This window comes from Sipha flava, unplaced genomic scaffold (assembly GCF_003268045.1).
Source record: "Sipha flava isolate LNK unplaced genomic scaffold, YSA_version1 207_pilon_pilon, whole genome shotgun sequence".
NCBI classification, from domain to species: domain Eukaryota; kingdom Metazoa; phylum Arthropoda; class Insecta; order Hemiptera; family Aphididae; genus Sipha; species Sipha flava.
This window is the reverse complement of record NW_020272813.1, coordinates 1,367,719-1,387,473: the sequence shown is the minus strand read 5'-3', so window position 1 is coordinate 1,387,473 and position 19,755 is coordinate 1,367,719. Positions and strand designations below refer to the sequence as shown.

At 35.4% G+C, this 19,755-nt stretch overlaps 1 protein-coding gene across 1 annotated transcript in view; it reads left to right on the top strand.

Annotated features, from left to right (window-relative positions):
- The window catches only part of LOC112682650 (NGFI-A-binding protein homolog), a gene marked incomplete at its 5' end in the record, with an annotated part of 33,996 nt that overhangs the window by 11,861 nt on the left and 2,380 nt on the right, over positions 1-19,755 (top strand). The window contains 11 exon segments of the mRNA XM_025553323.1: positions 2,864-2,965; positions 4,091-4,228; positions 8,349-8,563; positions 9,629-9,847; positions 10,974-11,093; positions 11,324-11,457; positions 11,735-11,840; positions 12,194-12,357; positions 12,954-13,056; positions 13,782-13,865; positions 18,134-18,289. Of these exon segments, the coding sequence (XP_025409108.1) occupies positions 2,864-2,965; positions 4,091-4,228; positions 8,349-8,563; positions 9,629-9,847; positions 10,974-11,093; positions 11,324-11,457; positions 11,735-11,840; positions 12,194-12,357; positions 12,954-13,056; positions 13,782-13,865; positions 18,134-18,289 (1,541 nt within the window).

Below are 19,755 nucleotides of genomic sequence, written 5' to 3'. Positions count from 1 at the left end.
TTGTTTCGCAGCATTCAAAACGATTTCTTTGACGGTTTTTTTATTTTTTTTTTTTTCATATTTATATTTATATGTATATTTTAATTCTAGTTGACGCATACGCATACCGCGTGGAGAGAAGAAAAACGTCGCACATAACATGTTATTACCGTACGTACATAATACACCGCAGTAGACTCGAACTTCTATTTAATGCGACCAGAAAACTTCTTGGGCTCGAAGAACAGACAATGCTTACTTGTATTTGTGCTCAAATACAACGTCATATATAGGATTTTAATTGAATTAAAATAAAAACATCAAAATTGCAATTTTACATTCGATTGTATTTACACGAAATATTTCATTCATTTTTTTTTTAAACATTTTACAAACAAAGCGATAGATACGGAAAATCAATCGATATAATGTCATTAAATAGACAATAATAATACTAAATCATATAATATAAACTTGCGTGTATCGGACAACTATGATAATAAAATGAACGATGTACAAACAGTAATTAGTACCTCCTATTCATATACGAGTCTTAAAATGTGTTATTAAAGGTCAATATTTTTGACCTGTGTTGTTTTATTTTTATTATTTTTTTTTTTTTTCGTTAAAAAAAAATACGATAATGGATACCCCGTGGTGCTCTGGTAGCCTTGAAAACGAGTTCAACCCTCAGCTGCTGTCCAATATGTACTCGTACATATATATATATACACATGCATTGTGCAATAATTACAGTACGGACTATAGCTGACGGCCCCAGGTCACTTAGCCCAGGAAGTCGTTAGAACAACATGACGATGTATACAAGACCTCTGGTTAATAAACATAAGGTATATCCCCCACCTCGAATATTGTCCTGACCACCAACCAACCCCTTGACGAAAAAAATAATAATAAATAATGAAATAAAAAATATATATTAGCCTACTGGACGTGCCGTCGGTTTATACACTTCACGGCCACAACAAGTTTACTAACTATTATTAATGTTTTATAAGAAACAATTATTTTGAATTAGTTATAACGTTTTCGTGATGAGTATTCTATTTTAAAATATTATGTTAAACAACTGTATAATGTTCCATAGAAAAAAAAATTAAAAAAACATCGTATGGTCGTATAATTTTTTTCGTCGTCAAAAGACATCAATAAACTGTTGATATAGAACTAAAAATTAATAATCGCTATATTTTACTTTCCTACAAATAATTATAATAATGTTTTTACACTATGCGCTCATTATTGTTATTTAATTCTTAATGGTGATAATTATATAAGAATATATATACTATAACGTTTACAAGGCCGATGATGTTTGCGGGTTTCAATATCAAATCCTACTCATATAATATTATATTGTATTTTTTTGCATTTTTTAACGATTATATTTTAATTCATTTTTTCAATTTACGTTAACTGTAAATAAAAGTCGAAAATCATCAAATCATCCGAATTATTTCAAATGGACGTTTACTCGCAGTTGATTTTCAATTAAAAATATGATCAAAATATAAACATTTGATCGCGAACGTACACCATCGCAGATGAATATTCGAATGGGATACGATTTTATCCTCAATTGGGACGTTGACAAATCACAAAGTTTTATCCCGTCAGACAACAACGCAATAATGTAATTTTCTTTGCAGTCAATGTGGCGTCGCCAACTGCAGAATTCGATGCAACTGCAACGACAGCGCGACGCCAATTCAATATAATAGTATAGACGACGGGAAAAAATCTATTCCTTCTCTCCGAACCGAGAGTCAGGCCTTTATTTCCTCGATATCATGTGTAATGCAGGCAATTCGGATATTTACCCCGTCGCAACCACCACCCACAACCCGCCAACGGGGTCGGGTTGAGCATGTATATAACGTGCGAAGGAGAAAAAAACGCCACTAAAGTCACATAATATAAAATATTGGTCGCAAAAACGAAGGAGAACTCTATGTAAAATAAAAATAAATAAATATGTATTTGTGTATAGAAAAAAATACATCCCGCGATCAAAAAAGGGCGAAACAGTAGACACATTTATTAACGGTGATCTGAATTCTGAACGCCATCACGGTGATACACGTGATCTACACGGTGTAGTTGTTCCATAACTATTATACAATTTTCGATACCACCATCAAATGTGTAAAAAAAAAAATAATAAAAATAGAAACGGGTAAAGGTTAGGACCATTATAAAAGGTTAAAACACGAATTGCCGTGTGCCAGTTGTTTTGTTATTGTACTCCGCGCGTTATGCATTGTACGCCTACACGAAAACCGGACTTTGGTGCGGACATACTTTAATTAGCTTTTGGGACTTCATACTTGTACAACCGTAGGGCCGGAATTGCCGCGGGACATCGAAGCTAGAGTGAATACGCGGTGTGTATTTTTTTTTATCATGGGTTCATGTAAAGTAATTACTAAAAATTTTAGTATACGTCATGCATTCGCATGTAGAAAACTGTTGTGGGAAAAAAAGTTTGTTGTTAATTTTTCTCGTATAATTTGCAAATCCATATTAATGAATATTGAATAAATATTTTTTCCGTGGACTATAAAAACAAGGTTTAATAGACATTTCGAAAATATTACTACCTTTAATACTGCATTCGAGACGAAAAAAAGCGAAGATGGGGTGGGAACTGAACGTTAATTTATATTCTCGATTTACTTCAGAATATTATTTTGGTTTCTGCTATTCTTCAGCTACCCTTTCGCTAGAACTTTTTCCGCAGTAACAAAACAATTAATAGATGAATACTTAAATCTAAATAACATGCAGTTACACATCTGTTATCATTATTATTAATTATTATTACGTGTTATGCTTACGGACGGAATTTCGTTTTATGTTGCAGTGATCATGACATCTAGTCCGAGTAACGAAGCTGAATTACAACTTTACAGGGTAATGCAGAGAGCAAGTCTGTTAGCTTACTATGACACACTACTTGAAATGGGTAAGACCGATATGGTTTTTCCTTTTTTTTTTTTTTTTTTTTCATAATGTTTTAACGGGTCCTCCGAAGTAACCAATTATGTTCGGAACAAGCTTTAATTTCAACTATGCAACTTTTATATTTTATACTTTCTATCAAATTAAACTACAAAAGTTTCCGTGTTAGAATATTGTTTGTAGTGAAATTTATCGTCATAAAATAATAATTACGTTTCAAACCAAAGAAATTGTAATAATAAATTAATACACAAACAACGATAATAATAATAATAATAATGCTGTATTGTAAGACATTTATGTACTTACGTTTGTGCGGTTCTTATCGATTTTAAATCCAAGTTGTAGTTTACCGTTAAAATTGATTTATTTAGTACTAAAGATTGCTGATTGCCAATAAATTTAAATCCGGTGTAACACCGATATCTTGCGTAAGGTATTTTAATTTAAATAACTATCCATGTTGCCTTTATGAAATATTATATTATACAACTTAATTATACTGATTAAATCCAACTCCAACTTTTGTCTCATCGTAGATTTTTCTTTAATCCGACTCACGTTTACATATCATCTTTGAAATTAGTATAACTAATGAAAAGTATACTTTTAAATACTGATATTATGAAAATAAAAAATAATTTTTTTTAAAATATTCTTGAATAAAATAAAATGTCTTATAATTACAATTTGTTAGAGATAAAAAAGATGTAGATTTTGTGGTACTGTATAAAATAAATAACCTTATGAATTGAATTTAAATTTCAGTAAATTTTTTTTTAGTAAATATCATGCCAAATATTTATTTTATCGATCTGACTTTATATTTTTTAAACGAAATGAAAATATGTTAAGAATAATATTATATAATACCAAACTGCGTAAAGTCTGAATAAGACATTAATATTTTACTAAAATTTCGTGGAAAAATGTATCTGCAAAAAACATTGATAAAGATATTAAGTTATTGATAAAAAAATAAAATTATAATAAAAAGTTATACCTACTATGAAAATTTAAAAAAATAAAACAGAAGGAAATTACAATGTGTTCGTAATTTTTTTGTTATTAAATCTTTAGATTATTGTCATTTATTTTATTATTATTTTTCGTGCTCACATTATAACAGGTGGCGATGACTTGCAACAACTTTGTGATGCTGGCGAAGAAGAATTTCTCGAGATAATGGCCTTGGTGGGCATGGCTTCAAAACCATTGCACGTAAGGCGACTGCAGAAAGCTTTGCACGAATGGGTCAGCAACCCAGGTAAGTACGTGCTAAATAAATACTTTTGCTTTAAGTGAATCGTCATGAATAATATTATAATATCTGTACGTAACACAAATCGAAATCGAAAATTAAACTGAATCGTATTAACTATTAAGGCATAGAAAAAATTCAAGATATAAACACTTCCTACTCTAGAGAAAAACTGTATCAATATTTTTTCAATAAGTGCAGCCCTATGGACCTTCACCTACTTCCCTATCAAATTTCAAATGCTATTCACGGCTATGCGTGTACGATTCTTTCGTGATTAAATTGATTGATCGCCGTCCCCGGGTATCATAATAACAGTAATAACAATAATAATAATAATATTTTCATCTAACGTAGTATAGGTACTACGGGCCCGTTGACCAAATGTCGTCGGGTCATTAACTGCAAAGCATAGTGGTAATCATTCGATAGGTATGCAAGTCGAATACTAATGAAACTAATCATAATAATAATAATATATTCTCTAATGCACGTAAAAGAATGACAATGAGTACATAAAGTAATTCCTTCAAACAGCAGCAGCAGCAGCAGCAGCAGCAGCAGTTGGTGAGCCACCGGGTTTATTATTATTTTTTTTTTAACCCTTTTCTATACCAGTCATTCCTTTTGTTGTTATTATGATTAGTGCGGCATGTTCTTCAGACACAGCATAATATATGTACACATATATGTGCATTGTACACGTTTGTATGTTGTATGATGTATAATATGTATGTATGTAAGTGAATTATAGTAAGAAAATATAATACTTACCACCGCATTGTATTGTAAATATTTTTAAGGTGCGAAGTTCTCGCGGACGGAAAAGGTGTACGCTGTGCACACGTATTATTGTATGTTTACCCACACAACGCGTCACTGAAATTCATTACTATATACGTAGTAGGAACAACAAAAAAAAAAAAAATTGTACCACTGTAACGAATCGTTTTTGCTAAGAATTTTGATGATAACTGCGAATACGTTTCATCCGAACCGTTGTCAATTCGATTTTCGTCTGTCTCGTCGAGTAATAATAGTTCTTGATACGACCAAAGCTGAGAAGTAACCATAATATTTTATATAATTTATCACTATAAATTAGTCATTGAAAAGATCAAAAATTATTTTTAACTCAGCCATTGAGTTACTAACCATTAATACTACTTTTTTTTTTTTTTTGGTCTATGTATTTTCCAATATTGTTACAAACTATAAATATATAATGAAATAAACAACAATAATAATAATTATAATGGTAAAAACAGATGAAATGTACGTCTATTTTCTGTGCACAAAAGCCAGGCTGAAAACTAAAAGTTTAAATCCAAGAAGGGAAAACCTTTTTGCAAGAGAAAAAAAATTATATATGACTTTTTCCGAAACGCTTTTCTCCCGTTCTGTTTCCAACGTACCGAACATTTTGTGGTGTAAAAATTTTCAACGGAATCATACATATATATATATATATATATATATATATATATATATATACAAGTATATGTGTGTATGTGTATGTATGGATGGGTATACGTGTGTGTGTGTGGATATATGTGCGTACGTGAATACTCCTGCAATATATATGTGTATATACAGCAGTCTGCAGGTTTTTTCTGCCCCTTTTTTTTCTCTTTACAAGAGAAATCGCTCAGAGTGAGAAAGAGTGAGAGGGTGAAAATAAAAATAAAGGGAACAAAAAAATAAGGAAAAAAAAGAAGCGAATCATAAAACCTCTACCCAGTCCTACCTCTTGTTGTTTTGTGGAACAACGTCGTCGATATGGATGGGTGAGAATGGCGGTGAACGGACAAGAGGGAGGTATAAAGAAAAAGAGGGAAAGATAGTGGTAGAGAGTAAGGGAAGACGGGAGGGAGAAAAGACGAAAAAAGTTTGCTCGATCAATTTTTCTGTCGCAGCTGCAATGTGTTGAGGGGTTTCCAGATAACCCGGTGGATAAAGTACACAATACTGGGTTTTGAGGGTTTTCCATTTTAGTAACCATCAATAGTTGGTTTAAAAAAAAAATTGATTGCTAATAGGTGTTCACAGAAAATATTTTTCGACTACAAGAATATTAAGATGAAAAATTGAATAAGAGCGATGTAATATTTTAACATTCTATGGAAAATTTGAATTTCAACAATAAATTATAATATATATAATCTAATGTGATACAATATTTTTGTCAAAAATATAAAATAATTTTTTTTTATTTTTACTTAATGCAACTAAGAACTCTTTGGTTAAATGGCCATTGATTATTTATAAAAAAATATATTTGTAATTACATAATATTATATTAATAGGTATATACATAAATATGCATAATAATAATCATTAAAATATTCATAATAGAAAAGAATATATAAATAAGAGTTACAAAATATGTATCAATCTAAATACTAGGTATAATTTTGGTGATCGGCTACCATAATGTCTCTCTAGCAAAACATATATTTAATTAGATAAATTCATAATATAATATTATGCTATTTGTTTAGTGATGTCATAAATTATATAAATAAACTATAAATAATGTTATTGATGGTGATGTGAAAGTTTTGCGAAGAAATCTAAATTCAATATCGACTTTCAGTGGCGTAGCCAAGGAGGGAGCTAAGGGGGCTATAGCCTCCACCATAGGCCGTGTTTATATGTATAATGTATCTTGACTATTTAATAGAATCAATGCTCGTTTTAATCAAAGACTTATTGATGTTATGCCACTTGAAGGACTTATTCCGGCCAATTTAAATATGTATGACGATAAAAATATTATAAAAGCTGCTAAAATATATGTCCAAGATCTCCATAATGATACCTCATCTACAATCAGGGCTGACCTGTTCATATGGAGGCAACAATGGAGTCAAAATAATATTCTAAAACCGAATTCTGCTCTTGATTCACTCTCTCATCGCATCAATCTTCGATCTAACATTAAAATACTTTTACAATTATTCGCCACGTTACCAGTTACCTCTTTCACTCCGGAAAGAACGTTTTCAGCACTTAATCACTTAAAAATTTTTTTAAGAAGCACCATGTCGGAAAGCAGACTGAATGGATTAGCTATGGCTAATATAAATAAAAAAGAGCAATTCCATGAAAGTGAAATAATAACTGAATTTGCCAGAAATTCGCTTAAGAGAATGCAGCTGTCAGAGTGGAGCAAGTAACTGAACACTGAAACCAAAATTATTATTATTATTATAAATTATGTATTAATAAATATTTTTAAAACTATACTAAAATGCGTTTAGAAACTTGGTGGTAGATGGGGGGGGGGTTAAGGGTGAATTATCATATCCTCTCTTTCCTTACTTATCCAAAAAAAGTGGTTAGCCCCCCCCATTTAAAAATCCTGGTTACGCCACTGTCGACTTTGCAATTCGCTATTTTATTGTCTCGGAGTTTATTGAAATTAAGTATAATAATTCAAAAATATTTGAAAACCAACGTTGATAAAGTATTCATATAAACTGAATTGAAAATGTATGAAGCGATCAGAAATTAAACTGTTTACAGCGAAATAAAAAAAAAAAAATTTATACTTTTTTTCGAAATTCTTACCACTTATTACTGTGATCGATCAGAATGTTGGAACTATACATCTAAATTACTATAAGTGGCCCGTGTGACTGACAGAAAGACGCAGCAAATTACCACTATTGATCCCCTTAATGAAATCATTTAAGTCAAATAGGGAATCAAAACGGTTTTGAGCCCGAGTAGTTCACAAAAAAAATGTAATCCGTTTTTGGACCCGTTACCCGAAAGTCGCAAAAACTCTTGCCAGATTTCGAACCCGAAGCCTAAAAGCCACAAAACACGTTATTCGACTAAAAAATATTTCAATCCTTTTCAATTCAGAGAATAAAGGATTTACCGAAACGTAATCGATTAATCTAACGTGTTTAAAATAAACAAAAGTATAATTCACTTGTTACACTGAACGTAAGAAGACAAATTTTTCGACCGAGTTCAAAGCAACCCCTGTCCTGATTTTCACCAACTATTGCCGTATTCTTATTTATTCGTTTTGTTCGCGATTTCACAATTATACGAGCATAAAGTATCCTATTAATTAATTATTATATTAACTATAGTTTTCGTCACCTTACAGCCATGTTTCAAACTCCATTGACGTCTCCTGTTGCCGGCGGAGTTCCTGGCGCGATCGTGCTGCCGCCGAACCCGGTCCGGCCGTTCCTCAGCGTTTGCCCGAATCCGCTGATCCAGACTTCCATCCACCACGGTTACTATACTCCACTGGGCTACGGTTACCAGCCACCCACGTCGCCGTCGCCCGTGCCCAGCTCAACTAATCAACTGCCACAGGTAGAGACGTAGTTCACTTAAAGTCGATTATGCGTAGAACGGTGTGAAAAGGTTACCGAGATGACCGATCAGAATCAAAAATCGAATGCTGTGTATCATTATAAGCTACTTATATCTTAACATAAATTATGTACCCCACTGTCGAAAGAATACAATTCACGTAAAAGTATGATAATATATATTAACATTGATTTTTACGATCCAAATATTTTGCATACATATATTTCATCCCCCTACCCGTTTTCCAATAACATCGCTTCTCATTTCCAACATATCATCATTTTACACATTAATCGCAAACGTAAATAAATGATTACGAGACCAGCGGTGAAACACAGCAGGTTACATAATATTATGCGTACTGCCGTTTGAAATGTCAAAATTATCATCGTTGTACGTATATAGGTACTAACATAGAGCGGATCGGTGACCGTTTGTTTTTATAAACTCGATTCGTTCGGATCGAGCGTAACATTTTAAAGAGGGTTATGAAAAGGTCGCGCGTACCCTTCGGCGACGGGCCCGTAGAGAGCGTGTAGTGGTGCCGTAGTGCGAAAAGCCGACGAAAAAAAGCAACTGGTGCACCGCGAGCAAACATTAAATGGCTGTTTTTTTATTACGATCGCAAGAACAATATAATAATAAATTATTATTAATTATAATAATAATACCGTCCTTTCGTTTTCGCTCGCGATAACATTACCAGCTGTACAGCACATTATAAATATATATATATATATATATATATATATATATATATATTATACGATTACACATCACACTTGGGCTGATTGTCAACGTCCAAAAATTTTGCAGCGTAACACAACCTCCGTATTCCATAACAAGCCGCCATCCGTTAAACAGTAGCGCGCGCACAGCTGCGTTTGAAATGCACCCCCATCCTTTCGCGCGTACCTTCGACCGCATCGTTCGGTGTTAAGAATCTGAAAACGTCACTCACACTAGGCGAACGAAATCGTATGGCAATCAATATAGTTCTTGCACCCCCGTGCCGTGGATTAAGTTCGTCCGACAGCATTTGAACGCCGGCTGGTGACGTTTTAGGTGGCGCAGACGAGTGAGGCGACCACCTCAGCGGGCCAGCACTACGGCGACAGTAACAGTCCGGGTCAGAGCCCCGGTTCGCCGATGCAATTGTCCCCGTCGCTGGACGAATCCCAGATAGCCCGATTGGCCACGTCGGCGAAGGAACTGGTGCAAAGGCTACCGCAGTACCAGCCCAAAGCGCAGACGGCGAAACGGAAGACGAACAAGGAACTCGAAGTGAGCATAACCAATTTCATCTTTACCCTATGGGCACTTGAGGCATGTGCTCAGGGCCCTCATCCGGCTGAGGGCCCCGAACAATAAAAATTACAACTTTGAATTTTAATCTGTAACGTATTAATATGACTGCCTCGAAAAAAGTAATTCTTAATTGAAGACAATTTTTCTTATATAAATAGCAATGTTAAAATGTTAATTCCAAATAAATAATGAACGATTAATTGTGTGCGATTGCATTAGGTATATTTTATTTTTCATCCCATTATTTCCAAAGATTTTTCTTTAAAATGAATAACTCATATCTTCCGGCTACACAAAAGTCATCATACAGAATAAGCTTTTGATGATTTTACTCACCTTCTTTTGTTTTACTAAAAAGACCTTTAATGACCGATGGGTCCCTGCATAGCCTACGATAGCCTTGTGCATAATACACACGCGTTGATCGCTGCGGCGTCTGAACGTTGGACGTGCTCTCTTGCCAATGCGTATCGTTCGAGTGACGGAGTTATTTTTGACGCGTCGACCAGTAGCGAACTTCGGTAGTTTGTCGACACGACAATCACATCGTTCTAAATGATTTACGAAATCAATTACATAGTTCTATTCTCCTGTCTCGATCGCCCGTAACAATTATTTTCATTGAAGACGACACCACGACCTCGTGTGTTGTCTCCGTCCGACAACACAGTGGATTTGCGTTCAGCACTAGTAATAGCGTTAATAAACTGATCTATAATCAAACATTTTCTGTGTTTTTGTAGTCAGTTTTTCCGATATCTTCATTTTAAGCATGTTATGAATACGTGAAATATTACGATAAAAAAAAAACTCGCTTAAAAATTTAAATATCAGAAAAACTCGACCAACAAAACACAGATAACCCACAGATGCTCTTCCCTTATAATTTGATTATAGGTCAATTTGTTCTAATATTAACGCTAACATCACTACATTTTAATTACTCAACGCAAATTTGTTATGTTATTATATCAGACAGAGACAACTCATGCAAGTGTGGCGTCCTCTTAAGTGCAAGCTTGGGCTTAGGCGTTGAACGCATGTTGAAAACGAGACGGTTTCCGTAATTGTTTTATTTTTTTTTTTTTAAATCTGTCTTCAGAGCGTGATGAACATGCCGGAAGAAGACCCGAGACGCATTGAATCCATTAGGAAGTATTCGGCTATCTACGGACGGTTCGATTGCAAGAGGAAACCCGAAAAACCCTTGACGCTGCACGAGGTGAATATACACATTATAATCGTCATAATAATTTATTATTGTACTTCGCTCCGCTAGTGGCTAACGAACAATTATTATAGGCTATAATAATTGTTCGTTAGCCACTAGGCTATAATTTATAGCCCTTGTTTATGATTGTGATAGAACCGACCTTTCATTGGACGTCAACTTGAACGTTTTACTTTTCCGTTGGTTTTGAGAATAGTATAATGTTATCGATTATCCCACAGGTATCCGTGAACGAAGCAGCAGCACAGATATGCAAATTAGTGCCGGTCCTGTTGACCAGGCGGGATGAACTGTTTCCTTTAGCCCGACAAGTAGTTCGCGACTCAGGTTATCACTACTCCAAAGGACATTCCAAGTAAATACATTTAACCCGAATAATTAAATATAGTGAACAACAAAACGAATTGATGATTCAACCACGGTCGACAATAACTACTGCAACAATGTAGTGCACGCCAAACACAATAATCATGTGTTAGACCGTTTTCGTATGGAATTTTAATCGTAATGGAACTTTCCCATACTATTTTTACCCTCAGTAAATTTTAAAATATTGATTTAAAATTTTACATAAACATAACAAAATACATGTTTGAAATTATTAAAGATAAACTGTATATCAATCGAAACAGGTCGAGCATGCAGAGTTTCAGAGGACTGATGTCAAATGGCGATTGTTATGCATCGAAGAGGCCACGTCTGGACGATCACGACGAATTGCTCAAAATCCGACAACAGGTAGGTGTATTTCGATTCCACGACCAAGTATATCCATACCAAATTGATACCACAAATCGACAATAATAATCGGTTATCTATCAGTAGACAGTATGGCTGGTGGTCAAAAATATTAATAAACTTTATTATTTTGTGATAAAATGGTCATAGAACCGTATTGTTTGCTAATAACTAAAATCATACAAGATCGTCACTGAAACTTTATTCAACCGAGCGGGATTATAGTACAGGACGTGATTATCGATTAACAGTTAAATAAATAAAATTCCTAAGATGCAGGAAATGTCACCCCTGGATCCACTTCTGGGTCGAGACGCATATTTTGTATGAATTTCTTTTATGTTTACGTATAGGAACGTTTAGAGCAGATCACAGACGAATTGAAAGCTGTCAACGAGCGTCGAGAGGAGCTGGACCAGAGCTCCAAAGAGGATCCAGCAGTGCAACACCAATTAGAAACACTGAAGAATCGCCAGGCACAGTTATTGGTAGAACAAAACGACCTGCAGCAAAACAAGTAATTCCCTTAATATATACCTACGTATAATACAAGATTTTGTTGCTGACAACGCACATTATTAATATTTCGATCAACTTGTGTGTATTTGATAAAATTATTTTAATTTTATTGTTTTGTATTATTTTAATAGTTTCAAGTTTTAATAGAAACGGGTTTATTCAAAAACACTTAAATCGACCTAGAAAATATTTGTTAAAAATAAAAAAATAATTTTTATTATATATGTGGAAAAAACGTTAAGATACAAACGACTACACAAGTTGATTTTTTCTCTGTCTGCCTCACGCGGGAAATCGATACAATTAGGTGATTTTTGAAATCAGAGCGATACACATTTGAATATGAAATTTAAATTCGAACGTATAAGATATCAAATATCTACCATCTTGATTCTATGGCATCGACGAAAACCGTATTGTTTGGATTTGCAATTTTGATAATGATGCGCTTTTATATCACTCTGATGTCGAAAACTACCGAAAATCAATACCTGTAACGTTTGCATGCAGAGCGCATGGTTCTGTGTAGTGCACAGCACAAAATCAGCGAGGCCATAACTTAACGTGTGTTTGCTAATGTATCACATCCTGTAGGTCGATGCGAAGGGACAGGGACTGTAGAACGTCTTCAGCTGGTTTCGACTCAGACGACACGGACTCGCAAATGTCATACAGCAACACTAGTTCTCCCATGCAGGTTGGTACATGGTTTTTAGACTTATATCTCCAGGAGATTGTTTCAAATGAGCATATACCGGTCCATCGAGATCGAAGGCGACTTTAACGTCATTTTGGCACGCATAAGTTATCTCATAAGACCAATTATCCTGGACTGTGGTTCGTTGTGCACTTTAAGTTCATGTCAGCCTGTACGCAGTATGTTACAGAGCAGCGTTTGACGTCGCACGAAATAAGTTCATTGTTACGATTGATTCGCCGAATAACCAATAAAGAGCAATATACTATTATAATATGTAATGTTACAACAAACAAGTAGTAACGCGTTCGGCAATAGAAACTCACCGATATCGTTGTAACTCGTATTATAGCAGTATAGCCTGTCCATTTACCGTGCAAATATGATGTTTTTCCACCTCAGCCGTTTGCATATTAGTTGTTCATAGTTATGGGTCGTTGAAATCATGTTATGCTACAACTATGTTTAAATTTATAATTTCATAATTAAATTATTCGGGGACTCTGGAAGTGCTTATTTGAAACCTAAGCCCCAAGCACCCCACCCACGTGCGCCTATGGTCGTTCGACTTTGGCCCGCAGTCGCATATACTCGTTAAGTCGAACAAAATGTATCATACACCTGTTCAATGGGATCTAATGTATTTTCGAAAAAATGAAAAACTAATAATAATAATTCATTATTATATGTGAAACTGAACGCTTGGCACTGCTTACATATTTCAGGACATTAGCGACTCGAGGGATTCGATGACTCGTAGCGTCGACTACCACCACGACGGAAAATCATCACTGAATACCGGTAATCAGGTAAAAATATGTGAACACGGTGGTGATGACGTGTGTACGAGTAACGCTTGCGGCTAAGGTCCGCTTTTCATACCGAAAACTAACACGGCTTTCTTTATAGTATAACATAAATCGGGTCAAAAGTCGTGAGCAATATTGTTTCGAATGAGACGCGCTTGACGCGTGTGGGTTACTAATAAAAACTAAAAAAAAACACTAACGCTAAACCGGCCACTTCGATACGCATTCCAATCATATTTCTTCTAAAAACCTCGAAACGAATGCATTCTGTGCAAGCAATCGAGATAAACAATCAATAATGTTAGACTTATATCATGGCATATAAACACTTTTAACCATTTTGTTTATTCTCGAGGTTTGTCGAAGAAAAAAATTGATAATTTAAAAAAACGTTACGTGTATCGACTACGATTATAGAACCTATACACGCTTAATGGGAGAAAAATAAAATAAAAACACATTTTCGGTACGGTTATTACGACCTATAGGAGATAAAAAAAATCTTATAGCTTAAAAAAAATTTATATATATTTACTTATTTTTCTTTTTTTTTAAATATCTTCGACCAACATTATATGCATAACGTTTCGAATATTAATTATTACGAAACGTTATTTTTTTTTGTTTTTTTAACAGAATAAAAAATCACAAATGTTTCATCATTTTTATATAAACACGGCAGTTTACTTGGAATCGTATTTTATTAATCCGACAAAAGAAAGTACGACGGTTCTCGGTAAAAATTTTAATTAAACGTTTCTAAAAGTTTTATATACGTCCATCTGTTTACAATAACAGGAACACGGGGTACACTTTTGTTGCAACTAAAATGCGAAAAAAAAATTATAACAGGAACCTATTTTAAACGAGTATTTATTATTAATAACTGACGCTATTATTCGTTTAATACAACGAGTAAAAAAATAATAATCTTAATAATCTTAATCGATAATACTGGATCCGAAAACAATAACAGCTTAATATGGGTAATGATAAAAATGCTAACCGTGATTCATTTCGATGTAATGATTACGAATTAAAATTATAAATCATCCAACTTGCACAGAAACTATTGCGTGTATATATATTATAATTGTATTATAATTTTTTTTTTCGTAGCGTATTCATGAAATCGTTTATTATTTTTTTTTATTAATTATTATTTTTTTTTCATATCATTTTTATTATGTATATATGTATGTAAATATTCATTAGGTTTGCAGTTAGCGTTACGATTGTTAATTAACAAGCATGTTTGAACGTATTTAAGTACGCAGAGCCTTTCAAATCGTTCGCGACATCTTAAATACGAACTGTTTAAATTGCAGCAAAAATTGACGTAAGTATAAAAACGTTATACGAACTCTCGAAACCGGATGAGTTTATTGTTATGGATTGCGTGAGCGAAGCGAAAAGTACATTATGTAAATTATCGGCCGGGTCTTACAACGATGTTGTTTTTCTTTTTCTTTTTTTTATCGTTCCGTAAACATTTTTTACCGAACTACGCCTACTCCGCATCAATAATTTCGCGCGATAACTTTTCCGTTCCGAAGTAGTACGCAGATACCATGAGGTATGGTACTTTGGAGGGTTCGTTTTTCAATTTCCCCGGTACGGTTTTCCCGAGATCGCACGAGTGAAGTTGAATAAAAAACTCGGAAATATTGCTTCGTCCAGCAACCGTTCACATATTATTCTTATTTACTATTATTATTTCTTTAAACGGAATAAAAAGTAATTGTGTGTTGTATGGCCTGTCGATATTTATTCAATGTACACAATAGACGACGAACCGTGTTATGCAGAAAGGAAAAAAAAAATTCGTAACGTTTAGAAAAAAAGAGAAAAAAATCGCCAAAACAGTTGATTTTATAAGGTGTTATTGTTCTCGCGAATCATTCACGATTGTAGAAACGTTTAACACCGCCGCGACGGCTGTTGGCTCGGAACCGTTTATCGAACGCGACGATACATGGACCTTGCGCACGCCTTTGAACGTCACGTCCGTTCGGTAATCAGTAGTATAATAATTCGAAATCGAAACAATAGCGAGTATTATAAAATCTACACGCTTGTGCGGCAAGTAGAGCGGGGATAACCGTAAGTTCGACAGGTGTTATTAAATGACTAAAAAATCTTGCGGGGACGAGTCGTTCGGCCGATAAGATGAACATAACGACCGCGTGACGTACGAGATGACCGCGTTGACCCCCTAGTGGCCCCAGATATGGATCTAGCTCACGTTAACGGTAAGGGTGGGTTATGAAAAAGTATACATATTTAGATACGTACTGGTAAATAAAAATTTTATTATTTTACTCTTTCACGTATATGCAATAGTAAATACATAATTAAATAAATAAAACTTTATTTTAGCATTTCAAACGAACCCAAATGCGCCCCCTCAAGCCTAATGTGAACCTTAATGGTTTACATTGGTAGAGTATTTGGTGCAGTACACTAGCCTACTATTTTTCTTACTAACTCTTCTAGTCTTAGTAGAGTAACAGTTTACACGAAGCTAATGATTCGGTAGAAGAGAGAATGAAGGATGAAGACACGTGCTCGGTTCGCGCATCAACAACGTTTTACTTTACTATACCAAAATAAACCTGTTTACACCAGTTGTGTACTGTTAAAACGGTGGCGGAGGTAAAAGCAAGCGGAGTGTACTCTACCACAGCGGTAAATTACTCAACCGATTTATATTTTTAGTACTCTACCTATACTATCCCGGAGCGTTTAAATTGTACTGGTAACGGTAGGGTACTAACTGTTCCGTCGTACCGTACCAAATACTCTACCAATGTAAATCCGGCTTCATCCTGCTGCGCCCTTGGCAAACGCCCGTTTAGCCAACGTCTAGTCACGGCACTCGTGTGCGACCGAAACGATTTTTACTGCGTACACAAACTCCGGACATGTACGTTCGTCCGCGTCACGATTACGATTTCAAAGGCTCTGCGCGCCACGTGCGTTTACGCGTACGATTATGATTTATATTTATTTATTTTTTTATTTTCTTTTATCCACGCCGTCTTTTTTACTAACCAACAACTTTTCAGTTTATGTTTGTTTTAGCTTGTTTTGCTTTTGTTTTGTTTCCGTTTACCCGAACCACAGGTATGTATGCGCGCACGACATCGTGAACACGTTCCGCACTTGTGATGCACACATTACCGTTACCAGTGGCGTAGCGATGTGGGTAATCGAGAGGTGGCCACCTCGCAGTTTTTTGGGTGGTGGGTGGGTATCGAAAAAATATACTTACCTCTGAAAATTTTTGAGTTCGCCACGCCACTGATCGTTAACGGTGTGTTACGGTGTGGATTTTATATATAATATGATTGTACAATAGTCTCTCGGCCACGCGCAACGTTTGGATAACGAAATGATCTCGGACGACAACCACCTGTCGGCATATAACGCGCGTGCAACCACCACGCGAGTTCCGTAATTGCTAACACCGCCGCTCGCACGTCGTCGTGGCCTGCGGGGCGTTGTCGCGTGACCACGGCGGTGTGTCCAACGCCACCGCCGGCGCGAGGGCAGAAGGGGCTGCTGTCCGGGGCCTTTCGCGGGACTCAACGATTCTGTTTATGAAAATCGAGTAACAAACGCCACTTGTCGCCTGAAAACGCGTTTGGTGTTTTAATGTCTTCAATTTTGATATCGTGTTCGGCAGCGGGTACCTACACGTCCAGGGGCGGAACTTTGGGGAAGAACACGAGGATTTGCCCCGGGGTGCGAAACTTTAGAGGGTGTAATTTTTGTAGAGCACAGTCTTTTATTGACAACCAGTTTTTTGACTTGATTTAAACTCGATGAGCACGATTGTACGCTGATCGTCCGAGAAAAAAAAACCGTAGGGAAGGGTACTCGACTTTTGGTCAACGACAGGGCGCGAGTTTTACCCGGGCGTGTGAAATTCCTTGTCCCTCTTTCGCCTGCACGGTAGTACAAAGTACGATAACAACAATAACGGTAAAACATACGAGTAGTAGTACAACAACCCGGACCGAGGGAAAATGCTTTTCGCGCATAGTTTTTGTGAAACGGGAAAACGTACGTCACACGAGTAGTGCTGGGGCGTCCGAGGAAAAACGTTTTCGGCCTCGCGAACAGAAATCCGCCCCGGAAAACCTTGCGCCGGTGCTGTTCGGCGCGCGCCCCACCCGAGCACCGATCGGTCGACGGATGACCGCGGAGCTTTCTCGTTACGTTTCCCGTTCATGGTCACGGCCCCATGCCGCGTTTGCTTTCAGAGTAACCGGTCGCGCGGCGACACGGACGACACGGACGACACGGACGAGTACGAACGTGACGCGACGCCCCGAAGCCGCCGGAGCAGCCGTTCGTCGTGCACGGTCAACGGCGACCATCATCGGCCGGTCGACCGGTTTTTCCACGACAAAGTTCAGGTGAGTACAAATCGGAGTGTCATTCCCAACGGGCGGTACGACCCGAATCGGGTAGCAGGAAAAATCAAAAGGCCAGTTGACTTTGACTTGAGTATGGGCACATTGCAAAAAATATCATATGTCTTGTGGAATGATTGCATTTTCTACGGGGTATTTGAAATTTGTGTAATTTATAAACCCTACCTATTACCTAATAAGTAGGGCCCGGATTTCAATGCAAATTGCATATTTTTTTGGTTAATCGTACACAATGCTCTCTAAGAACATAATTCGTTTCGTTTAACGAGGGTTTCAAAACTACAGATTTTATTTTTCATTTTTTCACATATTTTGACGTTTTTTCATTTTTAGAGCATTTTTAGTATTATTGGGTCATTTTGTTAGTTTTTAATGCATATATGTTCGATGTACTAAACAAATTAAGCCTATTCAAAATCAAATCAAAAGACAAATTATATTTTCTTGATATTTAAGTAGGTTTATCGGGTTTTTCCATATACATTGTCAAACTTTATTTTTCGATTCAATTTTTATTTTACCTTAATTTATTATTGATTATGGCAGCGGTTCCTAAACTTTTACAATCACGGAACCCTTAAAAAACAGTTTGTGTTTCGTGGAACCCTAATGTCTTTAATTCCAATTCAACTCTTAATTTTTTTAAAAAACAAAAAAATAAAAAACTAATACTCTAAAAAATGTGTTTAATGATACTATTAATATTGTTAATGATTACTTTTTATTGAATTAGCTTAAAACATAATTTTTTTAAATAATATGAAATAATATTTTTTCTAAATATAGTATAAAATAAGTTTTTGAATAATCACATACATTTAGTGGAACCCTTAGCATTGTCCCACGGAACCCTAAGGTTTCGCGGAACACACTTTACGAAACGCTGGACTATGGAACGTCACCAGTATTTGGTTAACCCTTTAAGTGTTAGTCGTGAGTATAGAAGCCACTTATATTAGTACGGTAGATGAGCAGAACAATATTAATGAATTGAACATTATTACAACTGTGGCATTTATAGAAGCCACTTATGAAATTACGGTAGATGGGCAGAGCTATTTTTATCTGAATATATCAAGTTTAGTAGTCGAATATTATTCTTCTACTTATTAATAACATTTTTGTTTATATAACCATCAACATAGTATCAACATCTAGGCCTGTAAATGGTGGCTTTAATGTATGCCACCAAACTATAAAGGGTCATGATTTTTCTTCGACTTAGAATAAAATAATATCATCATGAATGATAGAACTTAGATATATTTAAAGAACTGTTTGATATACTAGATTCATTACATGAAATATTTGAATGTAGGGGGGATGAGGTATAATACAAAGTCTGACTATGTATAAATTTATTCATTTTGATTCTACTTTTTTGACCTATTGATTTCCTCTCGAAACATGGTGCATCTTTAGCATCACTGTCTCCCCCAAAATCAGAA